This window comes from Bufo bufo, chromosome 7, assembly GCF_905171765.1.
Source record: "Bufo bufo chromosome 7, aBufBuf1.1, whole genome shotgun sequence".
NCBI classification, from domain to species: domain Eukaryota; kingdom Metazoa; phylum Chordata; class Amphibia; order Anura; family Bufonidae; genus Bufo; species Bufo bufo.
Window position 1 is genome coordinate 210,664,642 of NC_053395.1, and position 27,205 is coordinate 210,691,846.

A 27,205-nucleotide genomic window follows, 5' to 3' on the forward strand; every position below is an offset into this window, starting at 1 on the left:
TTTTCGAATAAAAAGAGGTTGATTTACGACTTGTCGGCCCCGCATTCCTTACCCGTTCCCAGTTTAAATTCGTTGATCCCCTCAGATGAGTTTTCAATGAGGTAAGCCTCCATCGATGAGGCTATTGAGGTAATACTTAAGTTTGGCAGAGGCACCTGGTTGTCTAAGGCGGATATCACAGACGCCTTAAAACTGCTCCCCATCCAGCCAGACCTGTGGCAGTGGCATGGCATCAAGTGGCAGGAACGGTACTAGTTTGCCAATAAGCTAACCTTCGGGTCCAAATCGAGCCCGTGGCTCTTTGACCAGTTGGCGACTGCCTTGCATTGGGTGTTGTCAGATGTCTTTCGGGTCAGTCATGTCACACATTACCTGGACGACTTCCTTCTTATTGAACCCCCGGCACAGCAGCCCCAGGACCTACAGCGCTTGCGTACGGTGTTTTCCGATCTGTGCGTGCCTATAGCTTCTGACAAGGTAGAAGGCCCTGATACCGCAATCACATTCTTGGGAATTCGGCTGGACACAGTACGCATGCAAGCTAGTCTCCCACCTGATAAGTTAGATAGGGTTAGACAGGTTGTGCATAGGTGGGCTCGAGTGAGAGTGGCGACCAGAGCAGATCTTCAGTCCCTCTTAGACATGCTCAACTTTGCCATGCGCATCATCCCCCAGGGTAGGTCCTTCATTTCGAGACTCCTAGCACTGCTCCCCCAGGCCCGCGCACAGGACGACATGGTGACTCTCGGTCCGGAGGCCATGGCAGATCTCTTAATGTGGGATAGTTTTTTAACTCAGTGGAACGGAGTGTCACTCTTTGTTCCGGTGATCTCGGACCAGTCTCCTGTAGTCCACACTGATGCCTCGTCATCAGTCGGCTTCGCCGCACTGCACGGCAATCATTGGTTTGCTAGTGTATGGCCAATAGAGGTCGCATCAATCCCGGGATTCTCCTCATGTTCCTCTTTGTTCGAGGTGTATCCTATTGTAGGGGCAGCGGTTGTATGGGGCGAGCAGTGGAAGAACCAGACGGTGCTGTTCCTGACTGACAATGCGGCAGTCGTGGACATCATCATGAAAGGCAGGTCTAGTTCCACACAGATTATGTCGTTTGTCAGGAGGTTCGTTTGGCTGTTTCTGATGCATGAGTTTCGTTTTGTTTGTAGGCATATTAGTGGACACTGTAATGTCGCAGCGGATGCTCTGTCCCGCCTTAATTTTCAACTTTTCTTTCAGGTTTGTCCGGGGGCAGATCGGTTGCCAACGCTAACTCCTCACCAGTCCCAGTTGCGGTTGGACTAGTCTGCCCCATCTCGCCGTAGCTAGGAGGCTGATGGCCAAGTCCCTGTCCACTAATACCCTGAGGGCTTACAAGACGGCTTGGCGCCTCTTCCTGAAATAAAAGAACACCTACCCGGCCACAGGGCAGGGGCCTATCACTCACCTATTGGGGTTTGTCGGGTTTTGCCACTCTCAACTGAACCTGGTCTATAGCACTATTAAATTGTACCTGGCAGGTGTTCAACACCATTGGTACATGCTGTGTCCGGACCTGCCGTCGCTCTTCTCAGCCCACCCTATCAGAGCGACATTGAAGGGTCTAAGGAAGATGTCCGTTATGAAACGGCATACTCGTCAGCCGTTTACTGGTGATATGTTTAGGTCTGTGTCTGACAAACTACAGGATGAACCATTCGGGCCGCAGGTTAGTGCTCTACTAGAGACAGCCATGTACCTGGCCTTCTACGGGTTCCTCAGGCCAGGCGAGCTTATGGGTGCCAAAACGCCTGCTAAATTCCTGCGCAAGGATCAGCTCCGCCGGCACGGCTCTATATACGTTCTTACCTTGGCCTCGTCCAAGACATCTCGGCCGGGGGAATCGGTAGAAGTCAGGTACTTCCCCTCTGCCAATAGGTGGTGCCCGGTACGGGTGTTAGACGTATGGTTGCTTATGGTCGGGTCCGAGCCTGCAGATTCCCCGTTGCTCAAGCTAGGGGCTGCACCTTTGTCTACTGAGTCTTTTCTCAGGTTCATCCATATTTTGTTAGCCGGTTCAGGTATTGATCCTCTGCCGATCACGGGGCACTCCTTCCGCATCGGCGTGGCGGCTGCTACCTTCATGCATAAGGTGCCCGTACAAGTCATCAAATGGTTGGGATGCTGGAGTTCCTCCTGCTACATGCGTTACATCCCAGATCCCCAATGTGAGATGTCGCTGCCTTTCGAAATTTGGTTTTGTAGTGCTGTGTTAAATAAAGTATTTTCAATTTCTAGGCGTTGCATCTTTTGGCCCCTTTAGGCTACCCTTCGACAGCAGTTCCGGCATATCCCTGCTGCTCTTTAGGTAGGGGTGGGGAGAGTAGGGTTAGTTTGGGTAACATCTCACCATGAGCCGATCCGAGCACAAGTGTAGGCAATTAAGGTTGCCGGGTTTGTGAGAGGGGAGGCGGGGCATGGCCTATTTATGCCGACCTCTCCTGCTCACACTCGTCGGTTTGAGCGCTTCGGCCCTCCCAGGTACCCACCCTTCTTCTCAGGTACTCCTTATTGGTGTAGCCTCCTTTAGGCTACCCTTCGACAGCAGTTCCGGCATAACCCTGCTGCTCTTTAGGTAGGGGTGGGGAGAGTAGGGTTAGTTAGGGTAACATCTCACCATGAGCCGATCCGAGCACAAATACATGTACATGATCAATACAGTCAGCTCCCTCATTATAAAAAGAATAGTAACTATACAGTGTAGATTATACTGCCATACTGTACATATAACTAGTGCTGCCATACTATACGCATATATAATATTGTTATACTGTACAATGCAGTACATATAATATTGTCACACTATATATATGAATGGTGCCACCATACACTACACATAATCTTGTCGTACTATACATATAACTAGTGCTGCCATACTATACACATAAATAACATGCTATACTGCAGAATGCAGTATGTTTAATATTGTCACACTGTATATATCAGGGATCAGCAACCTCCGGCACTCCAGCTGTTCTAAGACTACGCCTCCCAGGATCCTTTTTTAACTTCTATGGGAGTTACAGGAACAGGTGAGTAAGTGTGCATGCTGGGAGTTGTAGTTTCACAGCAGCTGGAGTGCCGAAGGTTGCTGATCCCTGGTATATATGAATGGTGCAACCACACAGTACACATAATCTTGTCATACTGTATATACGTATAACTATTACCGCCATGGTGCTATACTGTATGATACAGTTCATATATTATTGTCCCAAGGTATATATGAATGGTGACACGTACAGTACACAATGTCATACTGTACATCTAATTAGTGCCGCCATACTTGACACATAAATATCGCTACACTGTACAATGCAGTACATATAATGTTTTAACAATGTATATATGAATAGGGATACCCACAGTACACGTTCTCTTCTCATACTGTACATATAACACGTGCCATCATACAATACACAAATAACATTGCTATACTGTGCAATACAGTACATATAAGATTTATTATTATTATTATTATTATTATTACGCCATTCATTCCATAGCGCTGTACATATGATAAGCGGTGCACATACATAATACAGACAATTGCACTAATCATAAACAAGACGAGTTACAGACTGGTACAGAAGGAGAGAGGGCCCTGCCTGCGAGGGCTTACAATCTACATGGTATGGGAGAAGGACACAGTAGGAGAGGGTGAAGCTGGTCATGGCGGTATAGAGGCAGCAGGGTCACTGGTTGTAGGCTTGTCTGAAGAGGTGGGTTTTCAGGTTTCTTTTGAAGGATTCCACTGTCGGTGAGAGTCTGATATGTTGGGGTAGCGAGTTCCAGAGAATGGGGGATGCACGGGAGATATCTTGGAGGCGATTGTGGGAAGAGGAGAGAAGGAGGTCTTGTGCGGATCGGAGAGTGCGTGTGGGGATGTATCGGGAAAGTAGCTCAGAGATGTCAGGAGGGGACAGGTTGTGGACGGCCTTGTATGTATTTGTTAGTATTTTGAACTGAATTCGATGGGGCAATGGGGAGCCAGGATTGGCAGAGGGGAGAGGTAGAGGAGTAACAGGATGAGAGGTGGATTAGTCGGCAGCAGAGTTAAGGATAGATTGGAGGGGTGCGAGAGTGCAAGATGGAAGGCCACAGAGGAGGATGTTGCAGTAGTCTAGGCGGGAGATGATGAGGGCATGTACAAGCATTTTTGCAGATTCAAAGTTGAGGAAAGTGTGGACGCGGAAGATGTTTTTGAGTTGGAGTCTGGTCTGTGAGGTATGATGTGATCCAGGAGAGGGCCAGGTCAGTGATGCCAAGAGATGAGAGTTTGTAACAGTAGGGAGTTGTCGACAGTGTCAAAGGCAGAGGACAGGTCAAGGAGAAGGAGAACAGAGTACTGTTTTCTGGTTTTGGCTGTTAGTAGGTCATTGGTGACTTTGGTGAGGGCAGTCTCAGTTAAGTGGTGGGGTCGGAAGCCCGATTGTAGCTGGTCAAAGAGGGAGCAGGAGGAGAGGTGAGAGGACAGTTTGAGGCATATGGAAGAAGTGATATGGGGGTGATAACTAGATAAAGAATATGGGTCAAGTGAAGGCTTTCTGAGGATGGGTGTAATGGTAGCATGTTTAAAACTAGAGGGGAAGACACCAGAGGTTAGTGATAGGTTGAAGAGATGAGTTAGGGCTGGGATAAACACTGTGATGAGGTTAGGGATGAGGTGCAATGGCATACTAAGGGGAGGGGGGGCTAGGGGGGCGGTGCAGGCTCTCAGGGGGGTGCCAGAAGCAATGAGCGCTTCCATCAATACAGATGACAGCGCTCATTGCTGGAGCGCATGGAGCTTGATCCTGTCACTCACCGCTCAGCTCCCCGCGCTCCTCTCCTCCTTCAGGCCAGCGGCACACAGAATGGTAAACAGGAAGACTTCTCCCCACTCCACTATTCAGCCTGCAAACACAGATCGCACTGTCGGACTGTGTGGGCGGAGCCTGTAGCCTGAAAATCTTCAGAGGCTCCGCCCACACTGTACTGCAGAGCGATCTGTGCCTGAAAGGAAGAAAGGTATGTGAGCTTCAGGAACTGAACAAGGTGAGTAGATACTGTGTTGTTGTTTTTTATACAGAGGGGGCACAGAGGACTTTATTAATATGGAGGGGGCACAAAGGACTTTATTACCATGGAGGGGGCACAGAGGGCATTACTACTATGGAGGGGGCACAGAGGACATTACTAATGTGAAGGGGGCACAATGGGCATTTCTACTATGGAGGGGGCACAGAGGGCATTACTACTATGGAGGGGGCACAGAGGGCATTACTAATGTGAAGGGGGCACAATGGGCATTTCTACTATGGAGGGGGCACAGAGCCAAAGGGCATTACTACAATGAAGGGTGCACAGAGGACATTATTACTGTGAAGGGGTACCATGGGCTTTACTACTGTGAAGCGGCCACAATGGGGATTTCTACTATGGAGGGGGCACAGAGGGCATTACTACTATTAAGGGGGCACAATCGGCATTATTACTATGAAGGAGGCACAATGGGCATTATTACTATAAAGGGGGCACAATGGGGATTATTACTGTAAAGGGGGCACAGAGAGGGCATAACTACTGTGAGGGCACAATGTGGGCATAACTACTGTGAGGGGGCACACATCTGTACAAAACTACTGTGAAAGTTGTACAATGAGGGCAATACTACTGTGAGGGGGTACAATTAATGTCCATATTACGGACAAGGATAGTACTGTTCTATTAGAGGTCAGCTGTTCCGTTCTGCAAAATGCGGAATGCACGCGGCCGGTATCCGTCTTTTACAGATCCGCAAATTGGGGATTGCAAGACATCCATTGGTCGTGTGCATGAGCCCTAAACCTGCTGCACTCATCATCATAATCTAGTTCTATAACAAACTCAGCTCTGCTACATCTGACCAAATATCAGCTGGTTATTATCATTGAGATACTATTTTCTGATGTCTTTTGGGATTTTATACCCTATTGTGACTAATATTCTTATAATGCAAAAGGGTTCAAGAAATCCAGCTCCACTTCGGTAAAGGAAAACATTTATTTTGCTTGCGGTAAAATCACATCCAGTTACAAATACAAAAGTCTTGTCTACGCGTTTCAGGCTACCAAATTCAAGCTTGAATAGGGGCTTGAATTTGGTAGCCCGAAACGCGTAGATAAGACTTTTGTATTTGTAACTGGATGTGATTTTACCGCAAGCAAAATAGTTTTTTTCCTTTACCGAAGTGGAGCTGGATTTCTTGAACCCTTTTGCATTGTGTTACCCGGGCCTGACACGGGTCCTCCGTGCTCACAGGTGAGAGCTGCTGAACTTTCCTTTTTTCCATAATATTCTTATAAGAACTCATCCTGTGCATTGCTCATCCCTCTAGATATATGTAAAAACAGATGGAACAATGCTGCATTGATCAGTTTGCACAGCTTTCGGCAACATTTTACAGATCATCTGTGAATAAGACCATAAGTATGCCGGCTGCACAATTTATATATATATATATATATATATAGACAAATTCAGCTCTGCTGTATCTGCACATTTATCTATTTCCTCTAAATAACTTTTTTTTCCAATTCAGGTAAAAAAACAACAACCTGTAGTTATCTTTGCCTCCAGGGCGGTAAGGTCAAGTCACCAAAGGCCAATCATAAGAAATGAGAGTCAGAAATTTGTAGCGATGCGGTCTTGTGCAGGTTGATGAGCTGACATAAGCCACTGTCAGCACCGCAGGGATCTACCTGCTGACTGAATACAAGAGTCTGTGGAAGCAGTCAGATATGCTGGTGTACATTATACAGCGTGTCATAGGAGATGCATGAGGCGCCAGCGCCCTGACATGTGGAGCGCAGCACTTACCCTTCTGTGCCCGGCTTCTGTTATTTTGGGCATGTCAAACAATTGTCCGGTGTAATACTGAACGCCGCTGAATAAAATGACCGCTATAGAGTCTCCTTCTCGTTCAATCACTGACAGAATATCTTCCGTCCTCAGAGTGTCTTCACCCTGATTATATAGAAGATAAAAAGCAGAAAGAAAATATAAAAGAAGGAGAAAAAGAAAATGAAGCAACAAACACTTCACTATTTTTTTTAATCTAATTTTGGAGAGATAGATAGATGGAGCGATAGATAGATGGAGCGATAGATAGATGGAGCGATAGATAGATGGAGCGATAGATAGATGGATCGATAGATAGATGGATCGATAGATAGATGGAGCGATAGATAGATGGAGCGATAGATAGATGGAGCGATAGATAGATGGAGCGATAGATAGATGGAGCGATAGATAGATGGAGCGATAGATAGATGGAGCGATAGATAGATGGAGCGATAGATAGATGGAGAGATAGATAGATGGAGAGATAGATAGATGGAGCGATAGATAGATAGAGCGATAGATAGATGGAGAGATAGATAGATGGAGAGATAGATAGATGGAGCGATAGATAGATAGAGCGATAGATAGATAGATGGAGAGATAGATAGATAGATGGAGAGATAGATAGATAGATAGATGGAGAAATGGAGAGATAGATGGAGAAATGGAGAGATAGATGGAGAAATGGAGAGATAGATGGAGAAATGGAGAGATAGATGGAGAGATAGATAGATAGATAGATAGATAGATGGAGAGAGATAGATAGAGATGATGATTTTTTTATTTTTTTTAAAGTTCTGTTCAGATCAAATATCCTTCAATTGCCATGGAAGTTCATATACAACACTCTAGGGTCTCTGAGTATTGTATGACAGGCAATTCCTCTCTGGGTTTCTGGGAAAGATATTCAAATTAGCTGTCTTAAGCCCATCTGATGCCAGGAGATCTAAGATATATCTAATTTTCATATACTTTTTTTTCCCAGAAACCAAGAGGAGCGTTAAGTGGCTTACTACGATACTCGTCATGCATACTCTGAGCGCTCCAAACGGAGAAATTGCACCCCAAGTTTCTTTCCTCAGCTCTGTAGTTACCCAGATACAGCTAGGTTCCTGGTATTCAGTTTTCCTTTTCTTTTTGGAAAAGAGATTAGCTTGTGTGTCTCCTCTCCAGAGAAGAATTTTGTGGGGATGCAGGCACAACAATAGATAAAAAAAATCTTATTAAAAAGCACTGATTAAACAGCTTGAGACTACAAAAAAAAGCGTACTGGATTAAAAAAAAAAAAAGGGAAATTGATCTATGAAGCACAAGCACGGCAATAGATTAAAAAAAAAATATCTTAGTTTGAAAAAAAATAAAAAATAACAAAAACACTGAAAAGTTTGAGGCTACCATTAGGGGAAAAATCGTATTATAAAAAAAGCACTGATTGAACAGTTTGAGGCTACCACTAGTAAATTGAAGTTAACAAAGTGGACTTTGATCCGAATTTCAGGAAAAATGTGATTAGTCACGAAGGTGTATTTCCTAGCGCTTTCTTGGAAAAGAATACATTTTTCCTGAAATGGAAAAAAATAAAAAATATATATACTCACCTCACATTCCATTGTATGTAGTGGGCACAATGATGGGGAGCAGCGATAGCACCACCCTCCGTCATTGAACCCCTCAGATACCGCGTTCATCGCTGATCGCGGCATCGGACAGTCATATTTGGCTCATTGTCTTCTATCAAGATGGCAGTGACGGCCTATCCACGAGCAGATGGATGAAGTGAGTATGTTTTTTTTTTAAATCCCTAATTTAACCCCTGAAAGACCTAAATGCGACTGTTAGAGGCCACAATCAGCGTTGAATGCGGCATCTTAGGGGTTTAATGACGGAGGGCGACGTGATCGCTGCTCCCCATCATTGCGCCCGATACTTGACAAAGTAATTCGCAACAAATCAAATTTCTGTGTGAACTTCGGCAAAGCAGCCAAAACAAAATTTTGATAACTTTGCTCATCTCTAGCTACTACCAAAAGTTTACTGGAAATAAATGAGGGAAATCTGACCTATGAAGCACATAGATCTGTCTCTCTCTCTCCTGAGGCGATCGCCTCACCTGGCCTCATTGGTGGTGCACCCCTGATTGCAAGCACCTTTTAGTTTTGATCCCTTGCAGTACCACTTTTCACCACTGCTCTCACTAATAGACAACAATGCAACAGCGCCCCCCACCAATCATTTTTAATTGCTGGGAGCAACAGACATCAGTCAAAACACGGCTCTTTGTAAGGCCTCTTGCACACGACCGTATGTATTTTGCGGTCTGCAAATATACGGATGACGTCCGCGTGCATTCTGTATTTTGCGGAATGGAACAGCTGGCCCTTCATAGAACTGTACTATCCTTGTCCGTAATGCGGACAATAATAGGACATGTTCTATTTTTTTGCGGAATGGAAATACGGACATACGGAAACGGAATGCACGCAGAGTAACTTCCGTTGAAATTAAATGAAAATTCCGCATACGGTCCGCAAAAAAAACGGAAAAAATATACGGTCGTGTGAATGAGCCCTAAGGCAACAACTTTAACATGAAGGTCTCCTTAGAAATAAAAAAAACTGATAGTTCCAATAAGCAAGAAGAACTCTGAAATCTACTTCTCAATATAATCCTCACATCCCCTTTAGGCCTCATGCACACGGCCATTGTTTTGGTCCGCATCCGAGCCGCAGTTTTGGCGGCTCGGATGCAGACCCATTCACTTCAATGGGGCCGCAAAATATGCGGACAGCACTCCGTGTGCTCTCCGCATCCGCTGTTCCGTTCCGTGGTGTGCAAAAAAAAAAAAATAACCTGTCCTATTCTTGTCTGCGTTTTGCGGACAAGAATGGGCAGTTATATTAATGGCTGTCCGTGCCGTTCCGCAAATTTCGGAACGCACACGGACGCCATCCGTGTTTTGCAGATCCGCGGTTTGCGGACCGCAAAACACACAACGGTCATACAAAAGCATGATAAGTCATACATTTGTTTCAGAACTGAAAGGGTCGCGCTGACTTTAATCTCGATGACTTCAGAAGGGTCCGGAGGCTTCCTCTATCTGGATATCTTGACCACTGCTCCTCTCTATGGACCATTTTAATGAGGGGGAGGGGAGCTCGAGATCAATCCGCGCTCGTACATAATTCATGTGCTGACCAACAAGATGCCGCTCCTGAGACTCAGCCGAGCAGTGGAGCATTTTGCTTCGCTTTCTTAGAAATATCAACTTATTTGGCGAAGAGGAGTCGTCTGCTGCAGGGGGACGCGTGCTCTTTACCTGAGATGCACTGCAGGCTTTCATTTGCTTAAAAAATAGTAAATCTTCTGCAGGCAGAGAGGGAGTAAAATGTTTTTGTGCCGGGAGACTAATTAGCCGGTCGGTATACGGTTATTTATACCGATTTAATGCAATCGATAAAAGTTTACGGAAGGTAGCCTTTAAAGAAATGTAGAGGCAGAAAATGGCACGGATTCCGCCGTATGTTCGGGTGAGTATACCGTAACCTTCTCAAATGTTAATGATGACGCCATCCAGAAATTGTTGCTTTTTAGCAGAAAAAAAAAAACTTTACTGGAAAACCGTCTACTAGATTCCCTTTTCAGACAGTTTTAACCAGTTCAAGACCGGGCCGTTTAACCCCCCCCCCCCTTTCCGGACCTAATGAATCTTTCCCTTTTTAATACACGCAATTCATTTTTTTCTTCCCTGTTTAGTTAGTTAAATAATTTTTGTGTCTTTATTTTTACGTCATTTTAGTTATTTATTTAATACTAGGGAAAATGTATAAGTAGGGCAGTATTTTTCACATTGATATGGGGGGTATATAGTTTATGGTCAATGGTGACAGGGCGATAGGCTGTGGTGTGGGCTAGTGGTAAAGGCTTTTTTTATTATTATTTTAGATTTATATAATAAATCTATAGATAAATATATAATAAATATCTAGAATATATTTATTTTATTTAACACTTTGTACCCCCATAAGATCATACAAGACCTTGCAGAGGGCGGCATTTTGACATTGTTTTTATTGCAGATTTTTCCTGTAACCAGAGGGTGACATATTAGCCCCAGTTACAGGGGGGGGGGGGAAATACAGTATATTCTCGTGACCTCTATAACCTCTCGTGACATGTCAGTTGTAGCAAATACTTGCATCCCCCCATGAAATAATTCTAGAGCATTTTTTTTTATAACTCTGCATAGCGCCGTTCCTCTGTTGTTCCTCTTGTTAGTGTATAAATAAATAGACAACTGGATGATGCCGTTCACCTTATCAACCGGGGGTGTCCCTACTCAGTCGGACGTTGCTAGAGATGATCAGACAGTATCAGAGTGTATATGGACTTCCTTATGAGATGGTAGTATACAGTTTTTACATTTCCATGAGGAATAATAGAGGAATGGTACAGCAAGAAAATATGATTCAGATTTTTTTTTCCCTAATAGGGAATACAAGTATTTTCTGAAACAGACAAGTCAGGAGAGTTGTGTCCTTTAGATTTGTTTCACACTTTTTTTTTAACCCCGTTTGGTGTTTTCTATAATTTTTTTTTTTTTTTAATGCAGTTGAATATTACTATAAAGTGTATGCTACTACAAAAAGTCTATACTGCTTGAAAACCACCATTTTAGTGGTTGTTTTTGCAGAGCAGTTGAGCAATTTTTAGTGTTTTGCAATTGCAATTTTACCATAGGCTTTTCTATAGGATTGGATAGATGGAAGAAAAAGCACGAGAACGGCAGCCAGTGCTGATCAGCTTTTCCAGAGCAGCTCCAGCGGCAGAAGTCGGCTTTGGAACTAAACAGTGCCTTCCATTGTGTGGAACTGAAAAAAAAGGGGGTCAGTCAGCAAATCCCAATGCGCAGATGCACGCCGCCATGGCTAGAAACACGATGTAAAAAAACACAATGCAGCAGTGAAAGAAGACCGAAGGTACAGAGGGTTCACGATGCCACACAGACACAGACAACGGTTCTTTCCAAGCAGTTAAGTTGACTGAACAATGTAGTGAACAAGAAGCTGAGACTATATACAGAATAAACCAACAGTGAATTTAACACAACCTATCAATAAACCAGTAAGGCCTCCTGTACACGAACGTGGGCTGCCGTTGTCGTATTGCAGACCGCATTTGTGGATCCGCTATACACGAGTGCCGTTCCGTTGGCATTTCGCATCACGGATGTGGACCCATTCACTTCAATGGGTCCACAAATCCAGAGATTCGGAATGGCGCGGAACGAAAGCACGGAATGGAACTCTACAGAAGCACTACGGAGTGCTTCAGTGGGGTTTCATCCCGTACTTCCGTTTCGCAAAAGGATAGAACAGGTCCTATCTTTTTGCGGAATGGGCGGATCGCGGACTCATTAAAGTGAATGGGTCCGCGACCCGCAGCGGCTACCTTACGGTCAGTGTTCGTGCATTGGGGCCCGCAACACGGCCACGGGGCGCACACGCTCGTGTGCAGGAGGCCTAAATGTGATGTTTTCTCCAAAGTCCATTAAGCAGCTTAGCTGCACTTGTATGTTCCTGGATGAGTTCCTTATTGGGGTGCACCCTAAGTATTGCACAATAATATTTGCAATCCACAGATAAATGTCTGTCTCTTTAAATCAGACTTCCCTATTTCTAATCCACAGGTAATCCTTACTCCAGCTCCCAGCAGATAACACCCTATGAGCAGCCAGTGAGATAAGAAGATGTCAGCGTATGAGTCCCTTAGGGCTTTGCATTAGCTTGCAGCCCGTACACCGCAATACAACTGTACTTGGAGTGTTATCGTCTGTCCAAATGCGACTTTACCAGTTTGATGCAATGTGACGCGGCAGAGCCGCACTTACAGTTCCTTGAGCAGGTTCTTGGTGCTTTATCTTATTTCCTGGTCCACTCCAGAACTGGATCCTACAGACACAACACTCCTGGGGTCGTCGCTGCAAACCTCCCCTTCGTGCTGTCGCCAGTCTCCACTGTGAGCCGGTCCATTCCCTTCCAGAATCTGCAGAGAAGATCTCTTCTGGTCCCCAGCAGCACCAAGCACAGCTTCCATCTGTCCACTTCCTGCTCCTCCAGGCCCCTCCTCTCCTTTACAGGGAGAGTGTGATGCAATAAGCATATACAGTCTGCTATCACACTTGTAGGGGTCAAAAATAGCCCATAAATTAGCTAATTGCGATGCCCGTGCCCTAGGGGAGTTATGTGAGTGAGTGCAACGGTGGTGATGTGCCGAGTCAGAGTAGTAGTACTCACAGTTCAGTTTTCACCTGGGCTGGCCTGCAGTGGAGGGGAAGTCAGCACTAAATCCTCCGGGGTACTCTCTATTGCAGGGAACACCAGCCAGATGAAAGTTGAGGTGCCTTTGGTGGTAATGGGTATTGAAGGTGCTTTTGTGGCTGGGCCCCTGTTTTGTTGTTCGTGACGCCAGTACCATTAGGTGCAAGTAGGAGATGGAGCGGAATGAGGAGAGAGGCAATAGTTGAACCAAACAGGAACTTTACTTGTAAACTGTAGTCTTGCAATAGGTATCATCCATTAGCAGCACTTTGTCATACATACAGATGGTAAAGCTGTAAATTCCAATAACAAGCTTAGTGAGGGGGTGTCTGTAGGTTCCAGCTCAACTATGTAGAAGAGATGATCTTACTTGTACTTGGTTCCTGATCTTGCTTCTGTTACTCAGCCTTTCAGTAATAGTTTGGATCCTCTGTAAATAAGTATTCTGACAGATGGGCTTTCTGTCCTTGGTTATGGTGGGCAGCTTGTAGCTTAGACACTCTCCACCTAATGCAAAAGAGACTAAAGCCTGATAAACGGCAGTTACCTTCCTTTGCCAATATTCTATAGTTCAGTTATCCAGCAACCCAAGGGCGGTCTCCCTTATGGCAGGCAAACTCTCTGCTCCATTCTTTGAAAAGGTTGCATGAGATATAGCAATTATTCCCTAAGTCCCTGGAAGAGCTCCTAGAAGAGATATTACAGTCACGGATCAATAAGTCCTAGTCTTGGACTACATGGGCTGAAGTAGCTTTACTCTCTGGGCAAGGCCCAGAGGACAGAGCCAAGCCTGGCTCCTCTCCTTCTAACTCCTCACTCCTAAATCTCCTGTCTCTTCCTGTGTGCTGACCTATATAAATGGTGTGAAAGTGACACCTAGTGTTGAATGTATGTAGTGCATCCACAGCAAAAAGATAGGACATGTTCTATCTTTTTGCGTAACGGAAGTACGGGACGAAACTCCATGGAAGTACTCCGTAGTGCTTCCGTAGGGTTCCGTTCGGTGCTTCCGTTCCGCATCTCCGGACCCATTGAAGTGAATGGGTCTGCATCCGTTATGTATGATGCACACGGAACGGGCCCGTGTATTGCGGATGTGCTGACTGACCCCCTTTTTCTTTGCAGTTGTACTGGAGCTGGAGGTGTGGCTCACTCCATTTAGTCTTGCACCCCTGACCCGACTGTCTGCCCCATAGGCTGATCAGTGTAAGTATAAGGCCTCTTGCACACGTGGCCATATTGTGGGCCGCATACGGTGGCTCCGCAATACATGGGGCACCGGCCGTGTGCATTTCGCATCACGGATGTGGACCCATTCACTTGAATGGGTTTGCAAATCCGGAGGTGCGGTGGAGAACGGAAGCACGGAACGTAACCCCACAGAAGCACTACGTTCTATCTTTTTGTGGAACGGACGGATCACGGACCCATTCAAGTTGAATGGGTCTGGATCCATCCCGGCCGCCGCACAGACATTGACCGTGCATTGGGGACCACAAATTACGGTCCCCAATGCACGGAATTGAACCAATAGGTTCGTGTGCAAGAGACCTATAGCTGTAGCCTGCTCTCCCTGCACTCACTGGAAGCCATCTGGCACCAGGAGAGGTATGGAGTGGGCTCAGCATGCATGTTTGTACCTGCATTCTCTGGATTTCATGCAGGTCATTATGGCAATAAAATTGTAAAAAGCAGAGTGGGCCCAGCATGCATGTGGAACCTGCACTCCTTCAATTTTATTGTGGCTGTTATGGCACATAACAGGTAGTATTTAGTGCTAGGTTCCTGTCTTACAGAGATCGCCTTGACATGTGGCAGAAGGGCCAAAATAATTTTGTACAAAATGTATTTGTCAAGAATCTCAAATTTACAGAATAAGCGTAGCATTAGCACCAGAATATTTTCTATAACTATGGCATTATTGTACTTTATTTGTGTTTGCAGAGCGCTGCTCCTTGTGTGGTGGATGGAGGTGGTAACTGCAGCTCTGCTCTGATTCACTTCAGCGGGAGCAGCTGCAGTTACAAAGTTGAATTCAATCCGAATTTCATGATAAATGAGATTCACCTAGAAGCCGAATTTCCTCGTGCTTCGTGTCAGCGAATCAATTTAACCTGAAATAGTATCAAAAATTTTTTTTTAGAACTTACCTCCTCCATTTGCTTGCGACGGGCCGCCAGCCTGAATCTTGCTTGAAGATCTCGACCAAAATCCCGTGTGGCACGAGATTACGTCATCACGCCGGCCGGTGATGACGTAATCTCGCGCTGCACAGGATTTCGGCCTAGATCTTCAAGCAAGATGGCGGCAGCCGGCCTGTCGCGAGCAAATGGTAGCGGTAAGTTTTATTTATTTATTTGTTGTTAATTTTAGACTCAGATGCCGCGATCATGTATGAGGGGTACAATGACTGAGGCGGCGCTATCGTAGCTCCCTGTCATTGCACCCGCTACTTACAAAAAAATGCACTTTCGTCACAAAGCAAATTTTTTTGTGAAATTCGGCGAATTAGCCGAATCGAACTTTTATGAAATTCGCTCATCTCTAGTGATGACTTCTGGCGCTGCTCTGAAACAACGCCGATGATCTGATATGAATGGCCTATCCTGACGATAGGTCATCAATATTAAAATCCTGAAATACCCCTTTATGTAGAGGATTTGGAGCTGTATATTGGAAAAAACAGAGCAAAGATGTATTAAAGGGGTTGTCCCATGAAAAATATTCAGCAGTTTTCAAACCAGCACCTGGGTCTGAATACTTTTCTAATTGCATGTAATTAAAAATTTAGTGTAGCCACTGAGTTATTCAATGAAATGTATCTGTATAGCGCCACCTGCTGTTTGTTCTTTTTCTTATTTCTTTGACCTGCTCACTGGGATGGCCGCACATGCTCAGTTTCATCCTTCAACTGCCTCCTGAGCTGTGATAGGGAGAGAGCATGGACACGCCTCCTGAGCTGTGATAGGGAGAGCATGGACACGCCTCCTGAGCTACAGCAGAAAGGACACCCCATTAAGAAATGAATCTGTGTCAAATATTGATATTATTTAGACGATAAAAACATAATTTAAAATGCATTTTGCTCCGGATTTAACTTTGGATAAAGTTAAGGTTTGCCTTAAAGGGGTCCTCTCACTTCTGCAAATAGCATTTATCATGTAGAGAAAGTGAATACAAGCCACTTACTAATGTATTGTGATTGTTCATATTGCTTCCTTTGCTGGCTGGAAGCATTTTTCCATCACTGCTTGTTTCCAGGGGTTATGACCACTCTGCAATCCAGCAGCAGTGGTCGTGCATGCACACTATAGAAAAAGGCTGCTGCCTCTCGTGGCCGGGATTGTGGGAGTACACATAGGGATGAGGCACGCATGCACAGCGGATCCCATCCCAGCCATAAATGAATCCAGCCAGCAAAGGAAGCAATATGGAGAATCACAATACATTAGTAAGTGCCTTGTATTAACTTTCTCGACATGATAAATGCTATTTGCTGAATGAGAAAACCCCTTTAAATGAAGGCTTGTAATAATATACTAAGAGGCCGCACTTGAAAAGACACCTCGCCATTTACCAGTCTCTGTATTTCATATGATTGCTAATCACAAGGCATTGAGAAGACGTATAATTAAAGATAAAGTGCCGCCATCCCCGGAGTGTAATTAACCTGTATAATAATGATTCATTTTTAATTCCTAAGGGACCTGTAGCTGTACTAGCCTCATCCAGACACTATCAAACACTACACTCTTAGCTTCTTCTCTTCCTCGCACACAGACCCTTAAAAAAAAACAAAAAAAACATAAAACACATAAAAGATAAAGAACAGATTAAGGTCTTGGAACAAAAAAAGCTGAAATAAAAGAGCCGGAGCGATGCAAACCTTGCGGGGATGGACCAGGAGCATACTTGTCTTCACGTCGAGCCCGTGTAACTGAATTTGGGACTCCACGGCATACTGCAAGACACAATTTTTGGGTTCAGATCAGGAGCAGCACTTTATAAGCTACAACATACAGCAGCTAAAGATAAGCTTCTGCTACGCTGACAGCTTTACTGATGAACGTAGACAACGGATGAGAGATTTTTGTGCTCCTGCTGCTTGTAGCTCACAGAGGATTATCTATACTGATAGACTGTGACAAACAGTCAGCTGTGAGCAGAGATTGCTGCTAGGGAGAGCAATAGCAATGGGCATACTCTCCCTTTAACGAGGACCTGTCCCCTCTCCTGACATGTCTGTTTTCATAGCTCCATGCATTCCCCATGTAATAACAGTACTGGAGCATCTATTCTTATGGCTCTATGTTGTGCCGTTCCTCTGTTATCTCTGCTAGAAGTTATGAATGAATTGCTAGCAGTCTGCAGTAAGGGTACAGAGGGGAGGTAACTAGAGAGGAGCTAATTTCTTAAAGGCATAGCGCCGCCCTAGTCATTCTACCCCTCAGATGCTGCGTTCATACATGATGAGGCCTCCATCTTGCTTGAAGATCTCGGCCGAAATCCTGTGTGGCGCGAGATTACGTCATCACGCCGGCTGGTGTGGTGACGTATGGAGTCATTACGCCGGCCGGCGTGATGATGTAATCTCGCGCCACACGGGATTTCGAACGAGATCTTCAAGCAAGATGGAGGCTGGCAGCCCGTTGCGAACAAAGGGAGGCGGTAAGCTTGATTTTTTTAGTTTTTTATGCTATTTCAGGTCAAATCGATTCGCTAATACGAAGCACGAGGAAATTCGGCTTCTAGGCGAATCTAATTTATCCTGGAATTCGATTCGCTCATCTCTAGTGGTAACCAGTTAGGGGTGTACCTGCACAGTCTGAAAATGGCAGCACTGATTGGATAGAGTCAGTCTGTGCAGGTACACGCCCCCAACTGGTTACCACCCCTCTCTACCCTTACTGCAGACTTCTAGCAATTCATTCATAACTTCTAGTAGAAATAACAGAGGAACGGCCCAACATAGAGCGATAAGAATAGAGGCTCCAGAATTGTTATTACATGGAGCATGCAAGTAGTTACTAAAAAAGACAAGTCAGGAGAGGCGGCAGGTTCTCTTTAAAAAAGATTTATTCAGTTTTATGTAAATACAATGAAAAGTTGCATATATTTATTCTGTGTTACAGTTAGCATGACTGTTTGCTGTCAGTGAATGGGAGACCGAGCATCTACCGGATCATATTCAAAATGCACGGATCACTAGAAATAAGAGCTCCGATACACTGTAACAATCCCAAATAGACATGATCAGGACAGCCTCTGGATGAAAACAAGAATATTTCCATTCAGTGACTGCAAGCAGATATGATACTAACCATACCAGTGGATTTGCTGCCTGGTCTAGAGAGGACCCAGCGAGTCCATGAATCACATGGATGACCATTCATATGAATATCTATAACCAACCAGAACTTATGGTGTGGAGTTTCAGCAGCTGATTAACTAAATACCAGGACTTCAATATATAAAAGGGGTTGTTCAAGATGAGGCACTCCCTTTAAGAGGTAGGTTGTTTCAGGTGCAGTCACAATAAGAAAAAGTTATACAATCTATGGGAAGTGACATTTGTGCATAAAGATGTGTGCGCTTTATGGCAGCTGCAATGAATGGACGGTAATGGTCAGCAATCGGTCAATAGGCTAATGTAGCGTCCAAAATAACATGGGGTAGAGCCCATTCCCTAGAGACCAAGGAGTGACAAGGGAGCTGCATACAGAACTAGTGATGAGCGACTGATCCGAATTTCAGGATAAATTTGATTCGCCACGAAGCTGAATTTCCTCGTGCTTCACGGTAGTGAATTGATTTAAACTGAAATAGTGTAAAAAACAAAAAAAATAATAATATTTACCTTATCCATTTGCTCGTGATGGGCCTTGCTTGAAGATCTCGGATGAAATCCTGTCCATGGTGAAGTATGTCGTCACTGCGCTAGCTGGCTTGTCATCTCAGACAGAGCAAGATTTTGCACCGGACCTTCAAGCAAGATGGTGTTGGCCGGCCCGTATTTAGTAACTACGGTATTTTTTTAAAATTTTGTTATTAATATCAGATGCTGTGATCATGTTTGAATGCGGCATCTGAGGGGTATAATGATGGAGGGGGAGGGGGGGGGGCGCGCAATCACCACTCCCTGTCCTTGCACCCACTACTTACAAAGAAATACAAATTTGCTAATTTGTTTTGCGAAATTCGGCAAAGCAGCCAAATCTAATTTTTTTATACTTCGCTCATCACTATTTAGAACCTTATCAGTGAGTACAGTGTTGCAGTTCTGCTTCTCCTGCAGTAAAATTATAATGAATTGACTCTGCTGATTCTGACACAGTCTACACAGCAAAGTAGAAAAGTGAGTAACTGCCAGCTGATTGGGCATGCTCCGGGGACCAGCGTGAAACCTGGCACATTTCTGGATGTTTTAGCCATATAGTTACAAACATTTGTAGACTTGAGCTAGCCAGAGACGGCAATCCCCGTACGGCGAATGCCGGAGCTAGGAGCGCTTTCTCCTGTGAGCCTGGCAGTTGTTTTGCTCCTGTATAAATAAATACCATTTTGCACCTTCATGCACAGTATTGATTTTAAATCGTGTGTTAAAAACATTGTGGTCTCAGGTGCCAGCAGCGACCAATGGCTTTCAGAAATCAATGACAATCCGATTCTGTCTGTAATGCATGCTTTTCTATTGAACTGGAACATGTGGAGCCCTATAGAATAGGTGGATTTGCTATGGAAAGGTGATTATCACCAGGGAGAATATAGAAACATTTCCATTAACAGCTAATTAGTAAATTGGGAAGGAGCTCCTTACATGGTCCGAAGGAAAGGCTTTCGCTTCAAGGAGAATCTTATGGCGAGCTTTTGTTGGTTTGTAAAAGGATAGCTGTAAAAACAGAAGAGGAGAACGCTGAAAGGAACATTATACAAGAGGTCACCATGGCAATGCATTCATTAAAGGGGTTGTGCATGGGGTTTATATTGATGACCTAGCCTCAGGATAGATCAATATCTGATCAGAGGGGGTCAGACACCGGGCATCTCTTTGAAGAGGAAAAAGCACTTGTACAGGTATTGCTTCCTCTTCAAGATTACACTGTGTCGTCTCACTTGTAGAGGTGGAGCAGTGTAAAAACAGCTGTTATTATTATTATTAGTAGTAGTATTATTTTTATTAGTATTATTATTATTATTATTAGTAGTAGTATTTTTATTAGTATTATTTTTTATTTGGTATTTTACAAATGTTAATAATAATAATAATAAACATTTGTAAAATACCAAATATATGATGATAATAATAAATTATTATTATAATAATATATTTGGTATTTTACAAATGTTTATTATTATTATTATTATTATTATTATTATTATTATTATTAGTAGTAGTAGTAGTAGTAGTAGTAGTAGTAGTAGTAGTATTATATATTTGGTATTTTACAAATGTTTATTATTATTATTTTAATTATTAATATTATTATTAGGTATTTTACAAATGATTATTATTATTATTATTATTATTATTATTATTATTATTATTATTATTACCGGATATAGATTACTGTTCCATAGAGGTGTGAATTTAACCCCCTGGACTGTAACACACATGCTATCACAGAGATTCCCCAACTACTATGTGCCGTTTATAATACTGGTGTCCTTTTATAAGGCAAAATTAATTTTGGGCCCCTTTACACATCAGGACACTAGTTTGACTGCAATCTCTGCACCCCCTATAGATACACCACTGATTCTGACCCCTTTTTGGATCCCTCCTTTCTTACCTTTCTGCCTGGCTCAACATAAACCAAGATGAATGTTGCGAGATCAACACGATTTTAGAAAAAAAATAACATTATTTTGTGTTACTGTGTCACATGATATCTATCCTATATGACTGTATATGTGGCCACCCAGTGGTTTTGTTGTGTATTGCAGCCTGACAAAGGATCTGCTAGCGCGTCGCTATATTGCACATTGAATTGCATTGTTTCGTGAATTTTTTTTGCCCTTAAAGGGGTTTTCCAGGCTTTTAATATTGATAATCTATCCTCAGGATAGGTCATCAATATCAGATCGGCGGGGGTCTGACACCCAGCACCTCCGCTGATCAGCTGTATGCATGCGCTGTGCATGCGTGATGTCGCCTGACTCTCTTCCTGCTTGCTGTCTACATAGCAGTGGAGAGCAGGAAGAGAGAGACAGGAGACAGCACATGGCTGATCGGCACGGGTGCTGGGTGTCGGACGCCCGGCGATCTGATATTGATGACCTATCCTGAGAATAGGGCATCAATATTAAAAGCTTTGAGAACCCCTTTAAGCATATCCGACCCTAGATCAGGGAGGATACATCTGCATACAGATATGCTGGCAGATGTAAATATCTTTCTTAGATGGAGAGATACTGTCATTGATTAGTATTTTCTGCAGTCCCATGTAAAGTCAGTGCTCATTATGATACAAATGACAGGCTTAGCTCCAGTACTTTGATATGCTGAGCTCCTTTAGGCACCAGGGCATGGATCTCTACACCCTCCATATCCTGTGTCCAATATTGATTGATTTCTTGCTTGCTGTTCTTTTCACACAGAAAGTCAGCAGTAGCAGGATTTTTATGTTCTGCATCTTATTTTTTATTTTTTTACACAGGGTCATTTTTTTTAGACCTACATTGTATGCTGATTACATTTATAATGTATCTTAGTTGCATTCTACGCTTTGTTTTTCTGTTGCACTGCTCCAAATTGGCTGCATAGATGCACATTACATGAAGGCTATCTGCAGATACCACTAGAAGAGCTAACTGCATTCTGTTTGCTTATTGACTTCAATGTGTAACAGTATGAAGTTTGCTCTTAAGCTCCCTCTAGTGGTGACTGCAAGTAGCCAGAATTCAATCACTTATCCATTATACCAGATGCCTTACATAAAGAATAAATGATAGAATTCTGGCTACCCTCAGCCACCACTAGAGGGAGCTTAAGAGCAACCTTTATACTGTTACAGGTAATCTGGAGCTACATCAGAAAAAAGGTCAATGCTATATAGACATATTAAGATGTCGATCAACACAGGCATGTAGGCCAAATTAGATTTTATTCTTGTTCAAGAATAAACATTCACTTCGAGCCTCATGTGCATCTCTAAACGAACAGACAAAAGTAATACAGTATGCCGAGTGCAGGGCCTGAGGGGGTGAGGCATGACAAGCTGTGCCCTAGGCATAACATACTGTATTACGTGGAGTGGTCAGATTAAGATTTTTGGGGGTACTGGTTCGCCTGGTGTCTTACACACACTGATCACTGGGAACAAGTATGCAAAGTAGCTCTGCTTCACAAGGACGAAAACTGTCTCTAGTGCCACCTAGTGTTAGCTACCTAGTGAGTCAATGTCCATCCCATTATATAGACAAATCCAAGAAACCAGAGACCATCTGTAGACAACTGTTTCTGGGTTCTTTCCTCATATCAGTCCAGCACAGAGTACTGGTTGGCTGGGTGAAAAGACTATGATGCAGGTCTGGGTGCACCTTGTTCTCCTGGAAGGGATCTAGTGTATGAGGTCTTAAAGGGAACCTGTCATCAACTTTATGCTGCCCATACTAACAGGAGAATAAAGTAGAGACAGGTGAGTTGATTTCAGCGGTCTGTCATTTATAAGATAAAAGTAAGTGGTTGCTGAGAACCAACATCACAATCATTGCAGACTGGGCCTGGAGAAGAGTCACGGCCACCTGAGAAGAGTCCTGGTTACTCATAATCTCCTGCTCTCCTGCCCACCTGCTGATGGCTGACAGTCTTCTACCTAGTTTTCTCCCTTTCTCTCTAGGAGAGAACTGCCAATCATCAGCAGATGGTCGAGGAGAGCAGGAGATTAGGAATAACCAGGACTCTTCTCAGGTAGATTTGACTCTTTTCCAGGCCTGGGCTGCAATGATTATGATGCTGGTTCTCAGCAACCACTTACAATAAGCTCATGAGTGACACACCGCTGAGATCAGCATTTATGTCTCTACTTTATACTGCCCTCAGTGAGGTCAGCATAGAGTTGATGACAGGTTCCCTTTAAAGCTTAAAGGGGTTGTCTCACTTAATTGAAAAAAAAACCTCTGCAAGAGTGACTGGCTTAAGATAACAAAAGAAGTCATAGTATTTCTTCTCTGCTGCTTCCAGCATCGAGATCCAGGCCTCAAAACATAACTATACCTTTCCTATGGAAATCTGACCCTTCAATCCTGAGAAATTAATTTTTCTGGAAATTTTCAGTGCACCACGGGCAGGGCAGCTCCGCCCAGTGCACCACGGGCAGGGCAGCTCCGCCCAGTGCACCACGGGCAGGGCAGCTCCGCCCAGTGCACCACGGGCAGGGCAGCTCCGCCCAGTGCACCACGGGCAGGGCAGCTCCGCCCAGTGCACCACTGAATGGAGTGGCCCCAGCCCCAGTGCACCCAAAGCCTTATTTGCATAAAAGTACAAAGAAGAATTTCTCAGATTTAGAGGTCTGGATTTTCACAAGAAAAAATATGGCTTTGTGTCGGGCTACCTACTACTTTACACAACAGTCAGGGGCGCACCACCAATGAGGCCAGGTGAGGCGATCACCTCAGGCAGCACCAGGTAGGGGCAAGAGGGGGGCAGCAGAAGGGCTCTGGGCAATGAGCGTTTTCATTGTGGCAAACGGGTTAGGTTAAGAAATTGGCATGGGGGGGGGCACCGTTTCAGTTTCCGCCTCAGGCAGCAGAAAGTCTAGGTGCACCCCTGACGACAGTATCTTTACTTTGGTTTTGAAGACAACCGACTCCCTGTAAGCTTGTTAGGTGGAGACGACTGCTTTTCAAATCCAGAAATTGCTCAGAGTAGTTGTCACTCCCCATCCCACAACTCTTCTCGACACTACAATAAGTACATTAATGAGCACAGGATAACTATCCTCATGCAAAAAAAAACAAAAAACATGACTACGTGGTTTATAAACAGTTCGGAGGAGACGCTATGGATTCACAGCTTGCAATATTGGGAAGGGAGGGTTCAGCACGCAAAATGGAGAGTATGCTAAACGCCTTGAGTGTCAGGCATTGAAAATCCTAAAGGCAGCAGCTTCCGAGAATGGCTGCAGACGATTATTCTTCCACATCTGCTTCGTGATTTACAAGAAAACAATTTCTTGAGAGGGAAAGTAATGTTGATCCCTGTGTGAACATGCATAAGAGATAAGGAGAATCTGCAATGGAAAGTAGAGGAAACCGGAGCTCGGGAGAAAGGACTCACCATCAGAAGATGCAAATTAACGGTTAGTCCATTCATTAACGCCACCTCTCCGACTTTGGCACCTGCAAAATATATGTTAATAAAATCTCAGCAATTTCTTTTCGCCCAACAGCGGCCGAAAAGACGACTTTCCATAAATTGGAAAGTAAACACAATTTTGAATGTTCCACCGGAATGGAGGCGAGCGTCTATTTAATGCTCTCATTTGGTGAACAGAATAATAAGATAATGAAGTAGTTGCGCTTTGCGGTGAACGAGGGGCTGATTTATCATTATTTTCCAGTTGACTTCTTACAAATTGCATTTTAAAGCTAAATATCCATGAAAATAGGAATTTCGAACAAAAACGGTGATATTGATGACATTACAACACACCTCGGCGCGCACTCTGTAGTCTCTGAATGTATTTGCATCGAGCAATCTATTGCAATTAGAAGAGAAATGGCAAATCAATCCCTGCTTTTTTTTTTGCCTCCTATAGACATTGGGTTATGAAAGGGTTAAAGGGTACGTCCATCTTTATTGCTCCAAAATGAAAAATTTTAATTCCCCCGTTTCTTGTATGCAGCTTCTGTGCGGACCCAGACAATCAGTAATACTCCCATCCATTCCTCCCCTACATCCTGAGGGCTCCGCAAAAAAGAAATACGGATGACGTCCGTGTGCATTCCATATTTTGCGGAATGTAACAGCTGGCCCCTAATAGGACAGTCCTACCCTCATCCGTAATGCGGACAATAATAGGACATGTTCTATTTTTTGCAGAATGGACATACGAAAAAACGGAATGCACACAGAGTAATTTCCGTTTTTTTGCGGCCCCATTGAAGTGAATGGCTGCAAATAAAAAGCAACGGACATGGAAACAAAATACGTTTGTGTGCATGAGCCCTAAGGGAGAATGACAAGAGGTTAAGAATATACACTGTTTTGTTGTAGTCTGTTACCAAGGAAACATATAAGTCTGCATAGGAGCTGTGGACACAAAACAGTAGAAAAGTTTAAGACTGTTTACTAAGTTGCTTCGTTTTTATTTCTGATGTATCTGAGCAATAGTAACAACGGCTGCAAAGGTGGAAATACACTTTAAATAATGCACTTTCCTGTTTCTGCACAACTACAACTCCCAACATGCATAGGCAATACCCATAGAGAACATTGTACTTTATATGGTACAGTTGATGTTATGTGACCCTTTCCATTGGAAGGGCTTAAAGGGGTTGTCTGACGTCAGCAAATGTCATTTATCGTGTAGAGAAAGTGTGTTTTCCTATAGTGTTCGAGCACGGCCACTGCTGCTGGATTGCAAGGTGGTCGTAACCGTGAAAATGAGAATAGTATAATGCAATGGAAAAATGAATCCAGCCAGCAAAGGAGGCAATATGGACAATCACAATACATTAGCAAATGCCTTGTATTAACTTTCTCTATATGATAAATGCCATTTGCTGAAGCGAGACAACCCCTTTAAGGAATAATGGAAACAGTCACATGAGTCCTCCTTGGCCTACTAGTTTTACAGTGCTCAGGAGTCAGGACATCTACACATCAAGTTAATGTTTGCCACATCTGCATCAGAGGTATTAAAAAAGTCAGCTCTATGGGGCTTCCGAAAATCGCTGAGTGCACTAGTTATTTTTGGAACTCCCTTGGTAGTCAATGGAGAGCACCCGGACATGCGATGTCTGCTCTCCTTCACTTCAGAGATAGGAATGGGTCCTAGGGGTGGGACCTGCATCTGACTTTGGTGGCCTACTCTAGTGATATACCATAAAAGTCTGAGATGGACCAACCCCTTTAAGGGATGCAAAGTCCATGAACATGGCAATGCTATGTGCATGCATCCTAGGGGTCAATGGCTAATTATTTGCCATCTACTGTTAAACATCTACATGCTAGGGGATATTTTGGTGACCCTTTGGATCAATTGGGGCTCCAATTTACAAAGTAAGTTCAAGACTACATCACCTAAGATCTCTGTATAGTGCTGGACGAACATCGGCAGGGACTTTTCGCGAACGCGTGCTCACGATCAAATGTTCGCGAACCGCGCATTCGCGGCGGGTCCCATTCACTTTAATGGCAGGCGAACCTGAAAAACCTTCAGGTCATATTTGCAGCCACCAAATACTTACTAGAAGTGCACAAATAGTCCCACAACATGGACAGTGACATACCAGAGGGGGGTTAATGGCAAAAATTCAGACAAAAAATATGTATTTTAATCAGGGGCCAGTTTTATGCATCTTAAAGGATAGCTGTCACATTTAGACCCTAATTTCAATTTTCATATATGTAGTTACTAATAACATGATATTCCAGAATCAGTTACTATTAGACTGACTTACCCCATATTTAATAAGATTCAGCCCTTAGCAACCAGTCTGCATAAAACTGCAATCTCACTATTCAGTTAAGATGGCCGCCACTGCCTGCCCTCACTAGCCAGTAACAATAGCCCCCCAAAAGTGTCAGTAACCAGAGCCCTCCCCCTAAAGGGTTAATCTCCTGCAGTACAAAGGGGTCCTCTTACCACATGATGCTTTCACTTATAAACTGAGCAGATGGCAGATCTCCCTTCCCTGGTCTGCGCTGCTCCAACTCTTCCTTCTCCAGCTCTGCTGAGTGAGGGAGCGTCTGCCAAGCGCAGGGACAGGGAGAAGTGCACACAGCCCAGGCACTGTTATCAGCTGCTGGGGAGGACCTGGCT

The 27,205-nt window shown here is 44.1% G+C and overlaps 1 protein-coding gene across 2 annotated transcripts in view; it reads right to left on the reverse strand.

Moving 5' to 3' along the window:
• KYNU (kynureninase) overlaps positions 1-27,205 on the reverse strand; it is a 114,580-nt gene that overhangs the window by 48,909 nt on the left and 38,466 nt on the right. For both annotated transcript variants that reach the window (XM_040440014.1, XM_040440013.1), the window contains exons 5-8: positions 24,496-24,557; positions 20,035-20,106; positions 17,104-17,178; positions 6,877-7,023 (exon numbers count right to left, since the gene is read on the reverse strand). In XM_040440014.1, the coding sequence (XP_040295948.1) occupies positions 6,877-7,023; positions 17,104-17,178; positions 20,035-20,106; positions 24,496-24,557 (356 nt within the window). The remainder of the gene's footprint in view (positions 1-6,876; positions 7,024-17,103; positions 17,179-20,034; positions 20,107-24,495; positions 24,558-27,205) is intronic.